Source organism: Terrapene carolina, unplaced genomic scaffold (genome assembly GCF_002925995.2).
Source record: "Terrapene carolina triunguis isolate 2854851 unplaced genomic scaffold, T_m_triunguis-2.0 Scaffold231, whole genome shotgun sequence".
Classification (NCBI taxonomy): Eukaryota; Metazoa; Chordata; order Testudines; family Emydidae; genus Terrapene; species Terrapene triunguis.
In genome coordinates, this window is record NW_020664582.1 from 17,554,411 (window position 1) to 17,576,389 (window position 21,979).

General features: G+C 46.7%; 1 protein-coding gene across 5 annotated transcripts in view; it reads right to left on the minus strand.

Annotated features, from left to right (window-relative positions):
* SPECC1 (sperm antigen with calponin homology and coiled-coil domains 1) overlaps positions 1–21,979 on the minus strand; it is a 138,599-nt gene that overhangs the window by 66,868 nt on the left and 49,752 nt on the right. For all 5 annotated transcript variants that reach the window (XM_029912495.1, XM_024218510.1, XM_024218509.1 and 2 more), the window contains one exon: positions 2,269–3,842. In XM_029912495.1, the coding sequence (XP_029768355.1) occupies positions 2,269–3,842 (1,574 nt within the window). The remainder of the gene's footprint in view (positions 1–2,268; positions 3,843–21,979) is intronic.

Below are 21,979 nucleotides of genomic sequence, written 5' to 3' on the forward strand. Positions count from 1 at the left end.
GTTTGTCTACATTAACCATTTCACTGCTGCCTCTTTATGGCATTTGCAGTGGATTGCCAGGATGTATGTGGTAGATCTGGCTGCTCCAGGGTAAGTGCACTTCCCAGACATACTGCGTCAGGAATTACTAAAGGTGTGAATACACTGCAGTTCAACTGGTCAGTTGAGGAACAGATATCAACAGCACTGCTTCCAAGGACAAGGGAACTGCGAGCCTCTCAGAGTAGGAAACAGGGTTCTGGAAAACTGAGGCACATGCTGCCAGTTCTGTGGACAGAACTGGCAGCATGTGCCTCAGTTTTCCAGAACCCTGTGGACAGAACTGGCAGAGCTTGGCTACAGGGAAGCCGAAGAGAAGCCTGTGGTCTTGTCTGGGTGTCACAAATGACAAAACAACCTAATTCAATGGAAGGGAAGAGTAAAAAGGAGGAAATTTGTGGTTTAAAAATCAAGCAATACAAATTTAGTGCAGAGTCGGAGCATTCAGCAGTTTTTCATTTATTCTTCATAAAGCGTAGCCCCAGTGAACACGCCAAAGCATTAGGGAGTCTCCCCTACTGTATTTCATTTGCTGCGGTCACCTACTCCAGCTGAAAGGACATCTGGATTTCCTAAATCACTCAAACCATAGAGGTGCTTTTTGGCAACGCTCACTTCCTCTCCAACTAGTCAGTTCCGCAGTTCTTCCTCACAATCCCCTCCCCTGGCCAGGAACCATGGCAGACACTGGAGCTCTCTCTGCAGTGGTGGACATTAATCAGAGGCTTGCATTATAGTTACACTTGCTCTGTGACACCCAACAGTGCAGCTACACTCTGAACAACTGGGCTCAGATGGAAAATGGAATCAGTAATGATTTAGAATTGCAGGGGACTGAGGGTAAGGGGAAGAAGCGATAAATTACAGAACTAGGAGAGGGAAAACTGCTCTAAAACAAATTGTTTCTGTAGCCATTCAATACTCCAACACACAGCGCTTGATTTCAGTTTTGTAAAACATCACACATGACATGGCATTTAAAGAATTGGTCTGGAATCCCAAACAGTGCACTAATAACGTCAGTTAGGGTCAGCTCTACAACAGTTTAACAACATATATGACTTGGGGGTGGGGGGGGAGGGAAGAAGAGATGGGCAGTGCCAAGGACATTATTTTCTGCCCTGCAGCGGGATGGACTCAGTTATCTAACAGGACTTTTCTGTCTCCACCAATTGTCATACAGAGACAACTTGGGATCCTTGCCCCATGTTAGTGGAGTCATGGACTCACATCAGCAGGCTATATGTTAATTCCCACAAGGCAAGGTGCTAGCTACACCACTGCTATGTTGCCAGATACTATTCAGGACCACTACATTACTCTTCCCTTGAAATTCCTTTACCTCATCTATCAACCACCCAAGCACCCTGAAAGGCAGAGGAGACCTACTGTCTTGGATGAAAGCACATCAGTAAAAGTCAAACAAAGACCTTCCACGAGTAGGACCATACTAATTAAAAATGGAAATGACCAATCAGACCATCAAGTCAATTTCTCTACCAGGCAGGATTTAGTCCTCAAACAGATTACACTCAGTTTGAGACAAAAGCATATATAATTGCTAATGTGCTAGCTGATACTTCGTATCTGAATTCAGTAGGATGAGCCAATATTATCATATTCATGGTTTTATAAAATCTCATTTGGGGCTTGATCCTGCATCATTTTGAGTCAACTGACTTGAAGCTATTGACTTTAATGGATGCAAGATCAGACCCTTTGTTCTCATGTCAGTAACACTGGTAGGACCAGTCATTTGATTCACTACTTGGTAAACCAACTGGTTCCATGATTCAGCCTGACTTTAAAATTTGCTGTTCACTAACCATCAGTAATTTAGTTCTCTTTGAGTATACTAACCTGATACTAGGAATTTATGCTTGCTCAATCAGGAAATAGACCCAATATCATGTGACCTATGAATCCAATCAAAAACTAACTAGTGTAACTCAAATTTCAAATCTTGAGTACTCACAGTGAACTGCTCATAAATGATCTAGAGACCAGGAATTAGTCCGCAATTAATTCTGAGTGAATAAATTTGCAAAAATTCCTACATTACCTGCACGTTTGTCAAAGGAAAAAATGAATGGATTAGATTATTCACTATGAATTATTCACTCAGCTCTACTTCATTACTGGTCTTTGTCTCATGAAGAAACCACTGTATTGGTTGATGGGGAGGGCGGGCATATGGTGACATTGAATGTGAATCTATTTGTGTCTTACCTTGGCCAGTAGACCCTGGACATGTTTCACTTCACTGTTTGCCTTCAGCAGCTCTTGTTTGAGCTCTGTACAAGCCAGTTCTAACTGATCCTTCTCTGCATGGGCCACTTTCAACATCTCTTGCACCCCAGAGTTGTCAGTGGTACATCCCATTGCATTGATCTCTGCAGCTTTTTGTTTCTCACTGTCTAACTGAGTTTTGAGAGATCCATTTTCAATCTTCAGGCCTTCTAAGGCAACTTTACAGTCCTCTAGAGACTTTGCCACCATGCTGTTGTTCTGTCGTTCCATTTCTAAAAGCCCACCCAACGTCTCATTTTCCGATCTCAGGCCCTTGATCACCTCCTGAGCATCTTGGTGCTCCCTTTCTAAGCTCCGTAGGCTGCTGGATAATTGTTGCTGGATGTTGAGCAGCTTTTCTCTTTCAAACTGTGCTTTCTCAAGCAATTCTGTGCATTTCTGCTCCAGTTCAAGGATTTTCCCCTCCTGAACTTTGGTTTCTTCATTCTTGGATCGCTCTTGTAGGAGAGTCATCAGCTTTTCTTTTTCCTGACTAAGCTGTTCTGCTCTCTCTTTGTGCTGATGAAAGGAGGTCTCCAGCAGAGCCTTCTCTTCCACTAGCTTCTCGTTTTCTGCTGTCAGCTCCTGCACCATTTGCTGCTGGTCTGACAGCTCCTGCAAAGTGGCTTGAAGCTCTTCTGCTGTGCTGTGGTGGTTTTCTTCCATTTTTTGTATCTTCTCCGTCAGGGAGGCCACAGAAAGGTCACTAATGTTGTTGGGAGAACTCCCTGTGGTGGAGCATCTGGAACCCTTGAAGGGGTTGCTATTGGAGGAGGTTGGCCTAGAAGGTACATCTGCTATATGTTCAAAATCGGATGCGTCGGGTGACAAGGAGGCTTTAGTCACATCACTGCTAGAAGAACCTGACTTTCGCACTGCTTCTCCATTCACACGCTGTCTGGGCTCATCTGGTTCACCTCTCAATAGATTTTTTGTTGGGCTTCCAAAACTTGATTCTTGAGTGACTGGGGTTGTGAAGCTGCTGTCACCCCCACTGCTTGTTGTTGTGTCCGAGAGAGGGGAGTGCTCTAGATAAATCAGTTTCTCCTTCAAAACCCGGTTTTCTTCCACCAGGCTAGCAAGCTCTTTTTGAAAAGTTCTGTTCTTTTCCTGAAGAGTCTGTATTAATGGGTCAATGTCACCAGGTGACAATGGTAACGTTTCTAAGTTTTGGTCTGAAGCACCAATCACTTCAGAGTTAACTGACCCTTTGTCTTTGCATTTCTTCAGCTCACTCCGGAGCTTGGTGATTTCAGTGTCTTTCGTCTTTGCTTCTGCCAAGAGTTCCTTAACCTGGGACTCCAGAACTGCCTTGTCCCCAGTTTCATTCTCTTGCTTGGACTTGGCAGAAGGACGCAGGTGCTTGGTAGGCGTGGGCGTGCCAGAAGAAGTTGGGCTGGGCTGAGTTTTCCTGGTGTTGGCTGGACCACGCAACACAGCTCTCTCTCTGGAGACAGTTGATGAAATTTCCCGAGGAGCCGGAATCCCTGTGCGCTTCGCTGATGAAACAATTCCTTGAAGGCAGAGAGAAGAGATGAGACAAATTCAGTAATTTCTTATGTGAAACAAGTCATGTGACAACAAAGTTATGGCCTATAGCTGCCATGGGAAAACACCTGGATGTCTGAATAGCTTCGGTCATGGCTGAGGGTGTGGATTTCTTCATCACGAAAACTTGTATTAAATTTCACATTCTCTCCTCCTCAGGAAAGGAGCAGTCTGCCCAACTCCTTCCCACTAGGCAGCATAATCTGTAGCTGCTTCAATATATTTTTAAAGTGCAATGCCGAATACCATTATGTTAATTGACTGACAGAAAACAATGGAGTCCTTAACTATTTTAATTATATTATGTTAACTGTATTGAAATGCTTAATTAAAAACTGACGGTCAGTTTCTAGAAGAAAACCCCCACTAACCTGGGATGAGTTTCTGACCTTGGTTGTAAAACCAGGTATTACCAGCACACATGAAATTTCTATATTTACATTTCAATCAGTTTATAAGGAACAGTTTTAATGAGAAGGAAAATTAACCAAAGATGAGCAGATCGAGCTGGCTAACGGGCCAAGGATAGGTTTCTATTAGAAGAAATAAATGAGAATCCGTTTGCAAGGTAGAACTTATGTTACTCTTGGACCTTGAGCCCATCTGATTAGCACCGACTCTCAGCATCTTTAATGCAGCAATAATCCACTCAGAACTCCTAAAAAAGGCAGCTGGCACAGAGCGCTTATGATGCTGAAAGCATCTTGACCTGTTTGGTAGATGGCTTGTATTTTTTCCTGGTGTGAATGAGCAATTATTTCAAGGTATTTTTTTGTGAACCACTTATGATAGAAATTAATTGCATACCTCTACTGGAAAGCTGGCAATCCCAGCTTTCCAATAATAGATATAAGTTCTCCCCATCTTTGGTGGTGCTTCATGAGGTAACAGCTCTTAAAACCACATTATTCCAATTATACTCTTGCATAGCTACGGTTGTCTTGTGCTTGTTGAATAACATCCTGACCTGAGACCTAGTCAATGTGCACTGAAAAAGGGTTTAAATTCTCATGTCGAGTTAGTTAAATAGGGCCTCTGGAGCAGAGAAATTCTCACCACTAGAAACCTAAACAGAAACACAAAGAAAATTCTGTTTCTGCAGGTTCTCAGAAACACATAAAACAATATGGCGAATTCACCTAGAACTATTTAGCATTTTAAAAGCCCTACCAGCCAATGGGATGGGTGACAAGGAGACAGGAAAGAAGCTGATGCTGAAATCTTCATTTCCAGTCTAATGACAAAGTTTTACCTGCTTACAAATTCACGATATTTAAAATGGAATTGGTGAAATTCCACAAAAATTCTGGAAGTGGTGAAGTTACTGAGACCAGATCTCTGTAGTGAGGTTAGGAAAGGGAGCTCTGGGTATGGAAGCAACCCAGGGTCTGTTATGACAATTGGGCCTACAAATTTACCTGAATTGTGAGTTCCACCGTAAAAGCTGTGTAAAAGTTTGTAAGATGTTACCATGAGCTATAAAGACAAATGTTGATAGGAAAAGGTACAAAAGGGAGACAGAATAACTGAGTTAGTCTAAACAAAAAGGCCAAGTTAATATAATTCAAGGACTGTGTTTAAATTATGCTTGTTAAAAGATATGGAGCAGGAAGCTAATGAGCCAAAACTGGTATGTTAGATATTGGGCCTAATTGGTGGACAAAATAATGAGGGGATGGGCTATTTCACCCATCACTTCTTTTTTTTGGTCCTTAAAAGAGAGATTCTGTGCAAAAAGGATGAAAGAAAGGACAGACAAAAAAAACAGACAAATGCTACTGGAATAAGCTTCACCTCATGGCTGCCATCCCCACTGATCCTGGGACCCCAGGCCTTCATCACCTTAATCCTAAGAGGTGTCCTGACCAGAACAGGCCAGAAACAAATGAACCCAAACGACACTGCCATCCCTGCTGGCTCCAGATGAATCCTAAACACCAAACTAGGATGAAACAGGATTGAACTTTAACAAAAACATCAACAGCAGCAGCTCCAGCTCATTTCAACCATAGGGTTGCCACCTTTCTACTTGCTGGTAACTGGACCCCTGAGGCCCTGCCCCACCTCTTCCCCAAAGTCCCTGCACCTTCTCTGCCTCTTCCCCCAAGGTCCCGCCCCCATCTCTTCCCAAGCCCCACCCTCCCCCATTGCTCCCTGGATTGTCTCCACCTCACCACCACCCCGCGTGGGGCTCCCTCTGCTCTCGGTCTGGGACAGGAGCTGCTGCAGCCTAACAAGGAGCCTGCCTTCAGGTAGGAGGTGGCTCCAGCTGAGCAGGGGCTGGCACAGGCTAATGACCCAGTGCCTCCTCCCACCCCGTGGTAACTTGGCTTTTATCTGACCGGACATTGCCGGGTCCCTTCTTTGACTGGACTTTCTGGTAGAAAACTGGGTACATGGCAACCTTAAATGGTACCTGAACTCAGAAGCCAGAACCCAAACGGGTGATAACCCTACTCAACCATCTTCTTCTCTTTTCCACAAAGGACAGATATTACCATCTTTAATACCATCTAAGAAACTGTCAAACACAGGAGTTTTTCCTTCTAAAACTCCAGCTAAAGGGATGTTGTCAAAATGAAAGCCTTACTTAACACTTTACATTTCAAATGTTTTAACTGTTTTTCCTTCCTTTCTTTATCTTTAATAAAAGGTTAAAATGATTTGTAATGGTGTGTTTGACATGATATTGATAAGGTCTCTATATCATGCCCCGGACCTTGTTTAACACTGTTTAATGTTGGATAGTGACTGGATTATGTTAACACCTTTGGCCCATTTATTCCATCTAACAGTCCTCCTAATGGGCTGTTAGTCACAACTCTCAGTCTTAACTACACTTTGGAACACAGAATCCGCGGGTGCCGGGGAGAAGCATCAGGGGTGCTCAAAGCCATGGAAGGGTTATCAAGGGAATGATGAAAGGAGAAGAAGCAGTTTAAGGCTGGCACAGGTGGCATGACACAAGGGAACTATTACTCCTATTTTATAGGTAGAGAAACGGAGACAGAGAGGTTAAGTGACTTGCCTAAGGAGAAAAAGGAAGTCAGTAGCAGACCTGGGATTAGAATTCATGGAATTCCTGACTCCTCAAGCTACCTGGCCTTGTATAACATATACTCCACAACAGAAAAGTGCTATTCCACAGAGGACATGGGTCTTATGGTTTTGATATCATTTAAGAGATGTAGAAGGAAAACGTTGAATGCAGCCACACAACAGGGTCACAGTGAGCCAGGTGCTTGCAGCAGAGGGGAGTTCCAGGATCTGTCCCTGAGTGAGGGCTAGGATCAATTACGTTTTACAGAATTTGGAAGCCTTTCTCCAGTGACACAAACAAAGCTCTTATGAATTCTAAGGGCAGATAACACCAAAGGGAGAGCAAACCCTAGAATTCAGCGCTTGGATCAGAAGCAGTCATGTTGCAGGATTGCATGGCTGCTGTATTACACCGCAGGCAAATTCCAAATTCTCTCAAAACAATTTTCCACACACTGAGAAAGCCCCAGGGTGGCTCTTGCATTTTAGCCCTGCATGGCACCGAAGAGTTAATGACGACCACACACTGTTTGCTCAGCAGCTCTTTGGAGAATGCAATACATTTATAAAACCCTCACAAATGGGGGCATCTCCTCCTTTCTCCGATATAAATGCCCTGCAGCCAGCACAATAAATATGGGGGGGACAATGAGAGAGTTGAAGCAAAGACCCCCTAAAACAGAGAGGGGACTTTGCTCCAGAGAGAGCACAGTAACAGCTCTGTGTTATGTTAAAGGCACGATAAGGCAGAAGACAAAGGCTGCAGTGTTTATGGGAAGAGATAGCAGGAATATTCTGGCTGGACTGCAGGCAGCCCACACAGCCAAGCTACATTTAGTCATCTACAGCTGGAGAAGCCAGCATGCCACGGCGGCTCTCAGCTCCCCGGTGGAAAGCACAATGCAAGCAGAGACTAGGTTTTTTCCTTTCCAATTCAAAGGGCCACCGGTGGAATGCTGGATATTAGAACTCATTTTACACATCACATTACGGGAGTAAGGGCCCATTGCTTAAACCATGGGAGGCTCCCATTATGTAACCCAAGGGTCCCACTTGCCAAGAGCTAGCATTTCTGAACTGCACGCCCATTGAGCGCAGGGGAAGAACAAGGCCCTTGGTTTCTATGCACCAACACCCAAGACTGGAATGTGGGGGGAATCAAATGGTCTGTGACATGATATAAGTGTCACTTCCAGCTGCGGAAAGCTAAGTACAGTTCTTTGAGGCTGAGAGGGGTAGAGACGCCCTTCAGCTCACACCTGGGGGGGGACAGCTGCCCACAGTGAGCGAAAGGCCTCGTCTGAACCTTAGCTGAATCTTGCACACTCAATGGGACAGTATAGACATACCCTATGCACCACGTAGATGGATGCCTGCTGCGTGCATACCACATACAGCCAAGCAAACTATAAATCATACCACAGATTTCAGAGGTAAAATATGCATTACACATGAAAACAGATGTGCTGGGCAAGTACTCTCCTGGACTGTTACTGAACATGGGGGATCCCACAGCCACTTTCTAACCAGAGAGATTTGGGCAGGGCAGGGTGTTCAGATTCTTTCAGTGTAAAGCAGATATCAAGCAACTCACTCTTTGCGGGCTTTGTGCAAATCTGACCAAGGCAGCGGAGTCATCTCTCCATCTCAGGACATGTGAGACACAGTGAAATAGAAATGGAAAAGGCAATACTGCTCGCTGGCAGAAAGATTACCCACCACGTCTTCAGGCATCGTCACTGTTGCGATGCCAGCAGGTGGACTTTGCATTAGTATTCAAGATGAAGCTCAGAAGGATCATTTCTTAGCCATCCAGTAGCTGAAGTTGTAAGTCTGTCTGATATCCACGGGTCTGGCCAGTGTCCTACAAGCCTGGCTCCCAGATAATTTAGAGCCTGCACTGGTTTGGACCACTCAAAGTCAGTGATGTGACCTTGTCATCAGGTCAATACATAGTGACCTTGTGTCACAATGGGATGAAGCAATGCTGTCACACACTGATGCAACTTCATGGTGTGAGGAAACACCTCTAACGTCTCAGGAGCAAAGTGGCAGCTCTGCTAGCTGGGCCAGCCTGCCTTTCATGCCTATCAGATGATGACTGGACTTGAACATGAGTAATGGAAAAGAGACATGCAAGTATCAAAACGAAGGACATCTAAGAAATGCAACCAGCACTTCACCACTGTGCCAAGCGGCATGGACTTTGAATTTTACTCGACCTGTCCCACGGGGTTGTAAGGCTCCATGGGCTGCTGACTTGTTCTCTAATAAATCACAATGCAATGGCCATCTCTCAAACACCATTACAATCCTGACTGCCTGTTCCTGCTGTTACAAATGTGCCCGATGCTCTCCATTATAAGGGGTCTCAGAAACAGTTCATAATACTGCAAAACCAAGGGTTTCTGTCACAAAGGAGACACCTTGGGGTGCTCAAGAGCATCATGTGTTGATTACAAAGCACTGAAGTGTGGAGCACAAAATAAAGTTTATCTCATCGCAACTAATTTCTCCCCCTCAGGGTGACCTTCAGATGGAGCAGTCCAATGGTTACAAATGGAACAGTCAGTCCCACAGCCTGAGGCTCCCTCCATGCAGAGTGATGGGCTAGAAATGTTCAGCCAGGCGGGTGGCCTGATTAGCTGAGCACCCCAAGTGCTTTAAACATTGTGCTGAAGAACCCAGTAGAACAGCTCTAGTTCTCTCTTATTCCCCAGGCCCCAGAATCCCACCTAACGTGGATTAATGCTGCTGTTCTGAGTGGTGGACTCCTAAAGGACTGCAACTCCCAGGGGCTGCCTGTTCTATTCAGAGGAGCAGGAGAAAGATAATAAGCTGCTCAGTTCAGAACAGTACAGAAAACAATCTCCAGGAACAGATTTTTTTTTTTTTTTTTTTAGAAGAGCCATTAATGAGGATTGTCAAGTATCCCCCTCCCACCAGTCTTGCTGAGATTACCCTCCTGGCACCTAAGATCTCCATCTCATCCAGCCCATTAGTATTGCCCACCTTTGCACCCCATCTGCCCAGCATCACCCTCTAACTACCCTGCATGCTTAGCCAAGGTTGCCCTCCTTGCTCCTTAGCCACTTGGTCACCATCTCACTGCCTTGCCCGGCCTGCCAGGGTTTCTCTCTGTGCACATCTGCCCAGCCACCCCTCTCACTGCCCACCCAGCCTACAATGGGCTGGGGTCATCCCTGCACCCTCTCCAAACGGCAGATACCTCCTAAATATCCACCTTTTTCCAAACATGTAACTGACCTCACCTCACCCTGCACCTCACAGCACGCAGGGAAACCCCCTCCAAGATTTTCAGTGCCTGCAGTGCTATTCCTAGTGCTTTCACCTACTCAGAAATAACCCCAAGCATTTATATAGTAGGTTCCCTCTTCAAAGTGTTTTAACAAGCCCCTCAGCTCAACTCTTCAAAGCGGTTAATTGCTAGCGGCCCAGAGAGATGATGTGTCTTGCCCAAAGTCACACAATGAGTCAGTCAGGATTAGAACCCAGGAGTTCCTGGCTCTCAGCCTGGAGGTCAGTTCTCTAGCTCCCAGCACTCTGCCAATCAACATTCTCTACCTTTCAGCTCTTGCCAGGAGTGAAGTGGGACGTTAATGAGATAACGGTTGGCCTATCATGATCGTCTTTAGCCATTTCAATTCCATTTTTCAAGCCTGTAGTGTTTTTCCCTTAGAAGGACTGTTCAGGATGGCAATTCCCAGCATTCCCTCACTACCTTTCACCTCTATTTTTGGGCTAAGCTCTCAACACCTATTACATGAACTCCCAAACAGGCACCTGCTCCTAGCAGAAGGGGGCTGGAATATGGAATGGAAAAGCCACAACACTCCCTGGCCCATGCTGGAACACAGACTACATAAAATCATCCCCTTGTGTAGGAGCCTGGCTTAGAAGTGAAGCCCACAAGAACTGGCAATCAGACATGGTTAATGCTAACTGTGGCAGAATGGGGCAGGAAGCAAACTACCTCAGCATTACTGCAGAGAGATATGCACGATGTTTCAAGATTCAGGCACAGTTCTGATTCTCTTAGGATGACCAGATGTCCCGATTTTATAGGGACAGTCCCAATTTTTGGGTCTTCTTCTTATATAGGCTCCTATTACTCCCCCACCCCCGTCCCGATTTTTCATATTTGCTGTCTGGTCACCCTAGATTCTCTAAACTACCCCCTCATTTTCACATTCCCCATCAGGCCCTGGGCTCTCAGCAAGCTCCTGCTTCCTTCTCCCTTCCCAGTTCCCCTCCTGCACTTTTAAGATCCAACGGAGAGCATACAGCACCCCATTTCTGCTGCTATCTTCACTGGACTGCAGAGCCCCCTGTGGAAACAACCTCATTGTCCATGCTGGGGTCCAAATTATGCCTTAAAATGGTTTCCCTAGACTGGGCCAAGGACAGGGTGATTTGCCCCTGCCCTTTGCGCTGGTCTGTCTGTGGGTCTGGGAAGTTTGCCCTTTTTCCAATCCCTGCTTAATACCCCGGAGGCTAATGCCAGGGCCCACTGCTCAGTGATCTCACTCATCTGATCTATTTGTGGCTCCCCTGAGGACATCCAGTCAGTCACCAAACAGTGAGTAGGAAAAGGAGGGGGGAAGGCCTGAACCCTGGAGCTGGCAGGTCTAGAGCCTTCCATGGAAGGCATGAGAGGGAGCTTGCTGCTTTTTCTCTTGCTTCCTAACTGGGACATGAAGAGTTGCCAGGGCTGGAGTTTAATTTTGGAAAATACAAACAAGCAAACATGTTCCTGCATAGGCTGTGACCACAGCAGTTCTGGGCTGGGTTACATGCCATGCTTCAGGGCTCCTTCCCACACATCCTGCCATTCTCCCAGGCCATAGGCCAGGCAACCACGTGACGTGGTGCAAGGGAGTGGCTGTCAGGACAGGAAGGTCACTCACCCTTGGTCTCCATGGAGATCTGACTGGCCAAAAAGCGTGTCTTTTAGAACAAGTGGTGGTTTGGTCACTAATGAGGTGGCTTCAAGCTTCTGCGTTCATCTGCCTAACTCGGCACAACTTTCCACTTCACTCTCCCACCGACCTCCCAGGGAAGTTCATGTTTGTGCAGGACACAATTTTGTCACACATCCAAACACAAAGAAAAATAGAGTGCATAAATCAAACGTAATTAACACGGCAGCATAGCTCCAATTTCGCTTCAGAGTCACACACCCGCTTTCTACACCAATTTCAAACCTTCCCGTAACTCTTTGACCAGGAAGGGTTTTATGACACTGTGTATGGAGGATGCTGTACAGAAATACATTGCATTGTGTTTAAGTGGGAACAGATAGTGGGAGGTAGTGTTTAGGGGTAGGGAAAAGGGTCTGAGAGGCAGGGCTACTGGATTCTTTCCCTATTTCCACTATTTGTTTCCTTTGTGACGTTGGGTAAGTCATTTCACCCATCTCAGCTTCAGTTTCCTCATCTATGAGGCTGTGAAGTGTAGTGCATTAATGTTTGAAAAGCACATTGAGATACATGGATGAAAGATGCCATTTGAGTGCAAAGAATTATTATAGTACCTTTGCTGTTCTGGTTAAGGCTTTTGGGAATAGTAAGCTATAGGCAACAGCCGTTACCATGCTCTGTATTCACAAAGATGCCAGTGCTGGAGCTCAGTGAAGATTACATGCTCATATTGGGTCCTAACTCCACCTTCTCTTGACTCCCAACTAAGGAACCAACACTGAGGCCAGGTCTACACTACAGACCTATACCGGCATAACTACGTCGCACGGGGTGTGAAAAATCCACACCCCTTAGCAACATAGTTATACCAACATAACCCCCCCATGTAGACAGTGCTAAATCAACAGGAGAGCTTCTCCTATCAACATAGTTACTACCTTTTTGGGAGGTGGATTAACTTCACTGACAGGAGAAGCTCTCCAGTAGGTGTAGCAGCATCTTCACTAAAGCACCACAGCAGTCAAGCTGCCCCGCTGTAGCACTGTATGTGAAAACAAGCCCTGACAAACAAGTGATTTCCTGATGTCATCGTCTGTGAATTCAATGACAATCACATTAAAAAGAGGTGGTTTTACCAACATGGAGCCATCTCAAGTGATTAAAGTTAATGTTTAAAATTAAATATACACAAGTTAAGAGGGAAGGTACTGTGCATCTGGGGTCAGGCTTGATTTATGAGGGATTACAGGTATTGGTTGCAAGGGTGAAGAGATACATACATATCACATAACCAGCACAGACCCAGATTGGAGTGCAAGGGTTTTTAAAGTGTCAGTGGATAAGTGGGCTCGGGCACACCAAGTCAGTATCGGTGTAGCCAATGAGTACGTGGCTGTGGTGGGTCCCTTGGCTCGTCAGGGAAGGAAGAACTACAACCACGATGTTCTCTGCTGGCTCAATGCTAGGAGGGAATGTAGGAGTCAGGTCTGTGGGGCTCTATTAATGGCTCAGGGTAAAAGTATCAAGAGCTTATTGTCCAGATTTTTTAAGCTATTTAGGCATTGCTGCACTTAGGGAGTAGACTCCTAAGTGCCTCAATCCCTTTTGAAAATTAGATTTAGACTCTTAAATCAGGTGTGCAATGCTGAGCACAGCAATGCCTAAATACCTTTAACATATGAGCCCAAGTGATTTACATGCTTAAAAATCCCATTTTCAAAAGTGTCTGAGGCACTTACTGAAAGTCTTACCAAAAGTCCATGGGACTTACACTCCCAAGTCATTTTGGGGAATTGGACTTAGTACTTTTGAAAATTGTACCCTTTGCCATTAACTCAACATGTAACTTAGGACAAGTCACTTCACCTCCCTGCAAGGTATCATCATTATCTGAATCCTGGTGCTGTCCACAGGAGCCTCAGCTCTCCTTCACCAGTATCACAGCTACATAGGGTTACCATATTTGAACATTCATGGGGGGGGGGGGGGTCGGCCCCACCCACAGTCTACCACTGGTTTGATGCCTCCTCAGCCCCCTTGCCCCAGTCTCTCACTCTGCAGCCTCCCTCATGCCCCATAAGCTGCAGCACTTCCTCTTTGTGTCTTGGCTCTCTGGCCAGGTCACTATAGTTTCCCCCCTTTAGGGGTATCAAAGTCTCTCTAACCAAACCACCTCAGGCAGTCTTCAAAATCCACGGCCCTGTCCATGCCTTTCCCCCAGTGATTGACAGGGGAACCCTGGCCTGCACTCTACACTGGGGTCCAGCATAGGGACCCCACAATCAGCAGCTGAAGTCCATGAGGTCTCACTCTTACTGTTGTTTTTCCTAGGCTTCTTACCACTCCTTTCTCTCAACCCTGAGAATAACTGCTGACTCTCTTTCTCTGCAGCCCTCTTTCTCCTCTCCCTGACTTCATCCAAGCCCCTCTTCTTCCTGCCCAGCTGGGTTTCAGGTTCTATTCCAGCTGTATATCCAGCCTACACCTCACCCAGGTGGCCTCCCATCCTGTCAACTAGCCCCTGCTGAGCCATTTTAACCCCTTTGGTGTGGTGTGATGGGGTGATCACTCCACACCACCCTGGGACAGGGGTGGATGTGGGCTGACAAAGGAACACAAGGGATCGAATCTGGAACCAGGGTAGGCCTATACACTGTGATGGACGGACATCTGAAGGGTCTGACTCTTTTACACTTCATTGGCAACGCTTGTAGAACTTGTCATGCTGAAGTCTCACTGAATTGAAGAATGAGAGTGAGAGAAACGTGGAACAGGCACCCATAGAGAAAAGCACATTTATTTGTGCATACCCTGAATCAACTACATGGAGTCATATCCAGTATCCAGTGTCAATTTTATCTCATCTATCCTCCTGCACCAGCAAAGCAGGAGGGTCTGGTTTTAGCTACTGACTGTGTCCCGTTCCTTGCTCACCCCCAGGCAGCACACAGCAGGATGAGATATGGTCCTAGGTGTCAGACTGGAACATGAACAATAATGAACAGGAAGGACAAGCAGGACCATCCTAGTCCCCTGAGGAAAGTTAAAGAAGACACCAGAGCGAGGGAGAATCTCTTGGGGTTGGTGTATTCGTTATCCTTTTTGAATGCTGAAATTATGCACTTCTTTAAATTAACAGAATTTCAGAGAGGGATTTTTTTAAAATAAACCATTTCTACTGATGCTGCTGCAGAGATGCGTCCTTCATGCAAGGGCCCCCGCCCCTTCATCCCCCTCCATCCCCCCCCGCTGTTAAATTGCTTTGTTCAGGCAAGTGCAATAGGGAAAAAATGACTCCTCTGCCCCCCAGAGAGAGAGTTTACGAACCCGTCAACAGGAAACAACTGCCAACCATGGCAGGGACACTGACATATTACACAAAGACCCAGGAATGAGCAGATATTAGTGACTGAGGAAAAGAAAGGCAGACATAGCAGTAACCCTGCGCCACGCAGATCCTACACACAGAGAGCTACACAGAGCTATCAGCACAGCCTCAGGGCCAATACACATGCATTTACAGATACTAATTTTCAAATCTATCCTAACGTCCTCCTTCTTAAACCTCTGGGTGCATAAACAACAAATAAAATAACCTAGTGACAAATATTGACTAACCGCACCTGACCAGCTCAACACGTGAAGTGGATTCAAATTCATTCCAATGCTGTCCGCAGCTTAGAATGAGAGTGACACTAGTCACAAAGGGCCAGATTTTCAAATATATTTATGTGCCTAAAAATGCAGATAAGCATCTAGTGGGATTTTCAAAAGCACCTGAGTAGGTTAGGTGCCCAACTCCCATTGAAATCAAATCAACAACCACAACAATAAAACTCCTGGTCTGTCACCCCACTTAGGCAGAAGCCTGAGTAAATGAAACTACTACCCCACTGTGACAACAGTCCCAGCCTGATACAGTCCTTGGCTCCTGCAGATACGCTGGCTGATGATGAATGATCTAAATGGGCTGAAAAAGCCAGCAGTTTTCTGTGTCGTTGGGAACTTTGTAGTAACTCAGGTGCAGATAGCGTTTTCTCTCTAGCCCTCAAAAAGTCCCAGAGAAAGGAAACCACCACCCTGGACTTTGTGTAGCCATGCACACAGCAAAGCTAGGCTTGGCCAGTCCTGATTCCTCTGAATGAGTCTGTTTGCAAAAGATTAGTCATGCAGCCAACACCCTTACAGGCCAGCTAATCCTTTTGGGAGAGATCATTGGGATTCCAGCCAGGTAAGAGAAGGAACCAGGTAGATGGCCCTGTTATGACAGAATTACTCTAGCCAGTCTAGCAGTGACTATGCAAGGTCAGTTCCGCAGATACAGCTGTACCAAATCCAGATTAGAGTTTCATTAGAAATGCAAGGAACCTCCCCACAATAGTCCCTCCTATTAGTTAACGATCTTTAAGGGCTTAAAAAGGACATAAGCAGTACATAGGTGTTGTACTGGCCTCTGCTGCGTAGCTGTGAATTTCACCCTATGTGATTAATTCCCACCTCTCTAGAATCCCAATTTAAAGTCAAGTGAAGTGCAAAAGTGCTAACATTTCTTTTCACCTTTCATCTGGAGCCAGGTCTACACTACAGACCTATATAGGTAGAACTACATCGCTCAGGGGTGTGGATTTTTCGCAACCCTGAGCAACAGTTATACTGACCTAACTCCCCCTCCCTCCCCCAAAGTAGACAGAGCTTCTCTCATCAACTAGCTACTGCCTCTCCGGGAGGTAGATTAACTACGCCAACAGGAGAAGCTCTACCATTGGCGTAGGAGCATCTTCACTTAAAGGCTGCATCGGTGCAGTTGCGCCAATGCAGCATTCTAAGAATAGACTTGCCCTAAATAATTTTATCTTCACTGTAATGCAGCCACCTCTGGTGCAGAATTCAGCAGCTGTTTAACACACACAGTATAGGATAGGACGTGAGGGAGAATTGTATATGCAACTGAGAACACATAGGAAATTTAGGAGCTCTTCGGGATAGGATCAGTTTTGTGTATGTATGTTTACAGTGCCAAGCACAATGGGCAGTCTGATCTTGGTTGGGGCTTCCAGGCACTAATGTAATACAAATAAGACAACTCTCTGCATTTCATGAAGGAACCATCACCATACTTCTATATTAAACTAGTGCCTCAAAAGTTGTTAATGACCCTTCTCTGCTCCTAAGAGGGTCCAAGACTCTCTGAAATGGACCACTGTATTTCCCCAGCGTCCGCAGCCAAACAGAAGCCAGCAGGTCAGCCAGCAGTCTGAAAATCTTTTTCACACCAGGGGGGAGGCTAGAATTATTTTTGCGGCTCTCTGTTTGCAGAGCAGCTGCTCCCACCTCCTTATTTGGAAATTTTTGCTTTCTGGGATGGATTAGGGAAAAAAAGTAAAAATAAATAATTATGACGCCAACGCTAGTCTTTGAGGAATTCCAGCTATTTGTCTGATTATCTGGCTTGCTTGCATGCCTACATTCCCCATGGCACAGGTACTATAGGCTGCAGCAGTGACACCTGTACTGAGATGCTGATTTAGAGGATGATAAAATACAGCAGTATGAAAGTAACTCAACTACAAGTACTTCGGAACAGAATGAGACAGCAGGATAAAAGTTAGAAATCAGAGAGAAAGAAATGGTACTATCGGACAAGAGATTTCTAGACCTGTGATAACAGAGCCACCAGAAATCTGGATGGGAAAGAAGCAGCAGTTGCCTTGATTTGATCCAGTCCTGATTTAGGAGCATAGAGACTCCTGGTCTCCAAAAAGTTTGGAAATATTTTCCAGTTCTTGGTCATGAGAACAAACAGGGTCCCTGATAAGATTTCCAGGACTTCTTGGGGCCACAGGTACTGGGGATGTGGGAATAGCTGATGCCTATGGCAACTCAAAGGCTAAGTCATAGAAAGATCACTGTTACCAATTAATATCTGCAGACGTTTGATCAGGTAGGACATTCCTTCGAATGGCGGCCTCCAGGAAGAAACCTTCCCCTGGAAGAAATGCAGCCCTGCAAGGAGTGGTGACCTCATGGCTGAGATATCTTCAGCTGGTCCAAATGTTACAACAAGGAAACCAACATAGAAGAATGCACTGTCCAATGCTTCCTAAGGAAAAAGGCATTCCTCCTCAGTTTAACGGTATCACTTAAAGACTGGAGAAGTCTTATAATCCTGTTGACAATGGTTATTTGACAATCCTGAACAATGGCTATTTTTGTTTCTGCCACCCCACCCTCCACCTGTATGGAAATCACACAAACGTTTCAAAGTCAGGACACAGGGAGGCTATGTCTACACAAGCACTTTTATTGGTATAACTTACGTCACTCAGGGGTGTGAACCCTCCTCCCCCCCAGTGACATATGGTACACCAGCAGAAGCGCCGGAGTGGACAGCTCTATGTCAGAAGGAGATGCTCTCCCCCTGACATAGCTACCGCCGCTTGTTGGGGTGGTTTAATTATGTCTACGGGAAAGCTCTCTCCTGTCGGCATAGAGGGGCTACACAGGAGATCTTACAACAGCGCAGCTGCATCGGTACAGCTGTGCCACTGTAAAGTCTCTAGTGTAGACATGGCCTGAGGAAACCCAAGGAAGTGAAGGAGGACTCATCTAGCATCTAATGATTCCATCAATGTAATCTGTAACACGGACTCAAGCTACTCCCCGAGTTACAAAAGCCCAAGTTCACCCAGTAACTACCTCAGTGGGGTCTCATTCAAATGGAAACTAGGGTAATAGAGGGCCTGATACAAAGCCCATTAAAATCAACTGGAGACTTTCCCCAGACTTCAGAGGACTAAGGGTCAGGCCCATGATGAGAAGAACAAAATTAACTGAATGTGGAGAACACAAATGGTAGTTTCATCATGAGTTTAGGTCTCAAGTGAAAATGCAATTGGAGATGCCAGCCTAGGCCCTAACGGAGTTTCGTTCGCAGTACCAAACCAGCACAGATTTCAATACATTGGTGCAAAAGGGATTCCTTACTCAGGAGGTAGGCAAGAACAGGGGATGCATCTGTGAAGTGTGTTGGATATGTGAGGAGGAAAGTTGCACAGCCCTTAATCACACATACCTAGCCTTAGCCAGCACTCCCAGCCACTCACTTCCAAAGCATGCACAATTCACCTCCAAACCTGCTCCACCAAAATGAAAAGAGTGACAGGAATGTACCTCCTAGTTCTTCTGTGATCTGAGTTTCCTGCACTGAGAGAATCAAGCTACTGGCACTGGGTCTCACCACAGCAGGTTCAGCCTCAGACCTATAAAATAGGCCCCAAAGCTTTAACACCTGCTGGTTATTCACCGAAAGAATAGCTAAGACCCTTCTCAAGTTTGTACTAGCCAACCTAGGGTTGCCAACTGTCTAATCACACAAACACCCTTGCCCCGCCCTCTGACCCACCCCTTTCCTAAGGCCCCTGCCCCTTTTATGAGGCCCCGCCCCACTTCATCCCCCCCTCCCTCCATCGCTTGCTCTCCTCCACCCTCACTCACCTTCACCGGGCTGGGGTAGGGGTTTGGGCTCTGGCCTGGGGCTGAGAGGTTCGGAGCATGGGAGGGGGCTCTGGGCTGAGCCTGCAACAGGAGGTTGGGGTGCAGGAGGGGGTGCGGGGTGCAAGCTCTGGGAGGGGGTTGGGGTGCAAGCGGGGACTCAGGGCTGGGGGAGGGGGTGCAGGCTCCGGCCAGGTGGAGCTTACCTCGGGAGGCTCCCGGTTGGTGGTGCAGCAGGGCTAAGGCAGGCTCCCTGCCTGCTCTGGCCCCACAACACTCCCGGAAGAGTTCGGCATGTCCCTGCGGCCCCTGGGGGGAGCCAGAGGTCTCCACGTGCTGCCTGTGCACCGACTCCGCAGCTCCCATTGGCCAGGAACTGCAGCCAATAGGACCTGCGGGGGTGGAGCCTGCCTTAGCCCCGCCGACCAGAAGCCGCCTGAGGTAAACGGGGCCAGGTGGCTCCACATGCTGCCCCCTCTGCACACCGCTCCTGGAAACAGCCAGAACGTCCCTGTGGCCCCTGGGGCGGAGTCAGGGGGCTCTGCGCGCTGCCCCTGCCTGCAGGCACAGCCCCCGCAGCTCCCACTGGTCGCAGTTCCCGGCCAATGGGAGCTGCAGAGTCAGTGCTCGGAGCGGGGGCAGCGCGTGGAGACCCCTGCCCGCCCCCTCTCCTCCAGGGGCAACAGGGACATGCCAGTCACTTCCAGGAGCGGCGCAGGGCTGGGGAGGCAGGGAGCCTGCCTTAGCCTCACTGCGCTGCCAGACTTTTAGAGCCTAAAATCTCCTGGTTTGGCTACAGTAGCCTCTGGGAGATCGAGCCCAATTCCTGGAGGCTCCTGGCGAAACCAGGAGGCTTGGCAACCCTAACTAACCCTAGTCTAGTGCAATTTACAGCAATGCCGTGATCTCTGTGTACAAAATCTCGCACAGTGAACCCTATTAACAGAGCTCATTTGGCCAGTTCCATGTCTGGAGTAATTCCTGCCTCGATAAAGAATTATTTCTGTAAGCCTTATAAGGTCCGAGCCTCTTTTGCACCTATGGCATTAACAGGCAAAAATGACAGGCATTTCTCTGAACTGGGCCACTCGCTGGTTTTATTTGTTTGTTCCAGAACATTTCCTGCCTATGCGCCTGTCAAAATGAGATACAGAAAGTCCTGTAAATGGGCCAGGAGATCTCACTCACTCTGCTTTCTGCAGACTCAGCATCTGCACCGTGGAGCCAGCCACAGAGTCACTAGCAATTCCCATTACCCTCAGCAACCAGGGAAAAGAGGCAGTGATGGAGAGAATGAGCAGAACCAAAACCAGGATCCAAAATTTTCCTCACTCAGCCAGGGGACGGAATTGAAATTTGCTTCTGAATTTAAGCCCTCCCAAAGATTGGCTGTTTGGATTTGCTATTCTGTTTTGGCCCTTCACAGAGGTGGGTTTGAACTGCAAACTCTGATCTGAACCTAACTTCAGGGTTTGTTTTAGTCTCATCCTGAGAATTAAACAGAGATTTTGCTTAAATCAAACGACCATTTTATACCCTCAGCAAAATCCATTTTGAATCAACCCTTTTCTCAGTTTTTACAGAACCATTTGAAAGAGACAAAGGAAAGACGGAACCACAAGACAAGAAAGGAAGAAAGATTAGGGTGGCCTGTTAGAAAGATGCATTCAACATCCAGGGAAGCTGTATGAATGATTTAGTTGCTGCTGCTGTAGCCAGGGTGGTCGCTGGCCTTCTAAAATGCAATTAAAAGTCCTTTGGGATGAAGGTTCAAAGAGGCCCAGTGGAACAGTTAAAGGTCAGCATGACCATATATTTCACTAGTCAGTCTGCAAGAATGCGACTGGGATAGAGGTTTGTAATGGAAGAAATTTAGTAACAGGACTTTTATTGGAGGAGGTGTTAAGCCCCCATAGGAAAAGTAAGCACTGCACACAGTTATGAAAACAATCTCTGCAATCGGATTACCAACTGACTGATGTGACGTGAGCCACCTCAGCAATGCACAGTAGTCAAGAGAAGCCAAAATACAGACCTGAAGTTCTCAGTGCAGCAGGAGACATATCTCTGCTGTGTGTTTTCTCATGGAAAGTGCTTGTGCTGCTGGTCCTGAGCATCCCATCTTTCAGAGAAAGGCTCGCCTCAGTAGGGTGACCAGACGTCTCGATTAAATCGGGACTGTCCCGATATTTAGGCGTTTATCCCGCATCCCAACCGATGTTTGGTCGGGACACAATTTGTCCCGATATTTCGTGGCACTCCGCTTTTTTTTTTTTTGCTCCGCCGGCGACTCCCTCCCCCCCCATGTGTCCCGATATTTTTTTCTTCCTCTCATCTGGTCACCCTACACCTCAGCTTTGGGGAGCCAAATGAGGGTTCTTTTTAAGATTTGCCCCAGGGAGGCTGCTCAAAGAAAGAATCTGATTTTAAGTGAGGTGCTGTTTGTACTTAGTTTCTCAGCTGGTGAGACTGGACTAGGACTTGTCTTAAGGGAACTGGCTGTTAGATGGGATTAGAACCCAGGGCAGGATCTTCATGGGTTGTAGCTCTTTGCCCAGTAGATGATCCTCCCTGTTGAAAACACAACCTAATCACTTGATCCCTCATTAATGCAGGGCAGAGGTTAATACAAT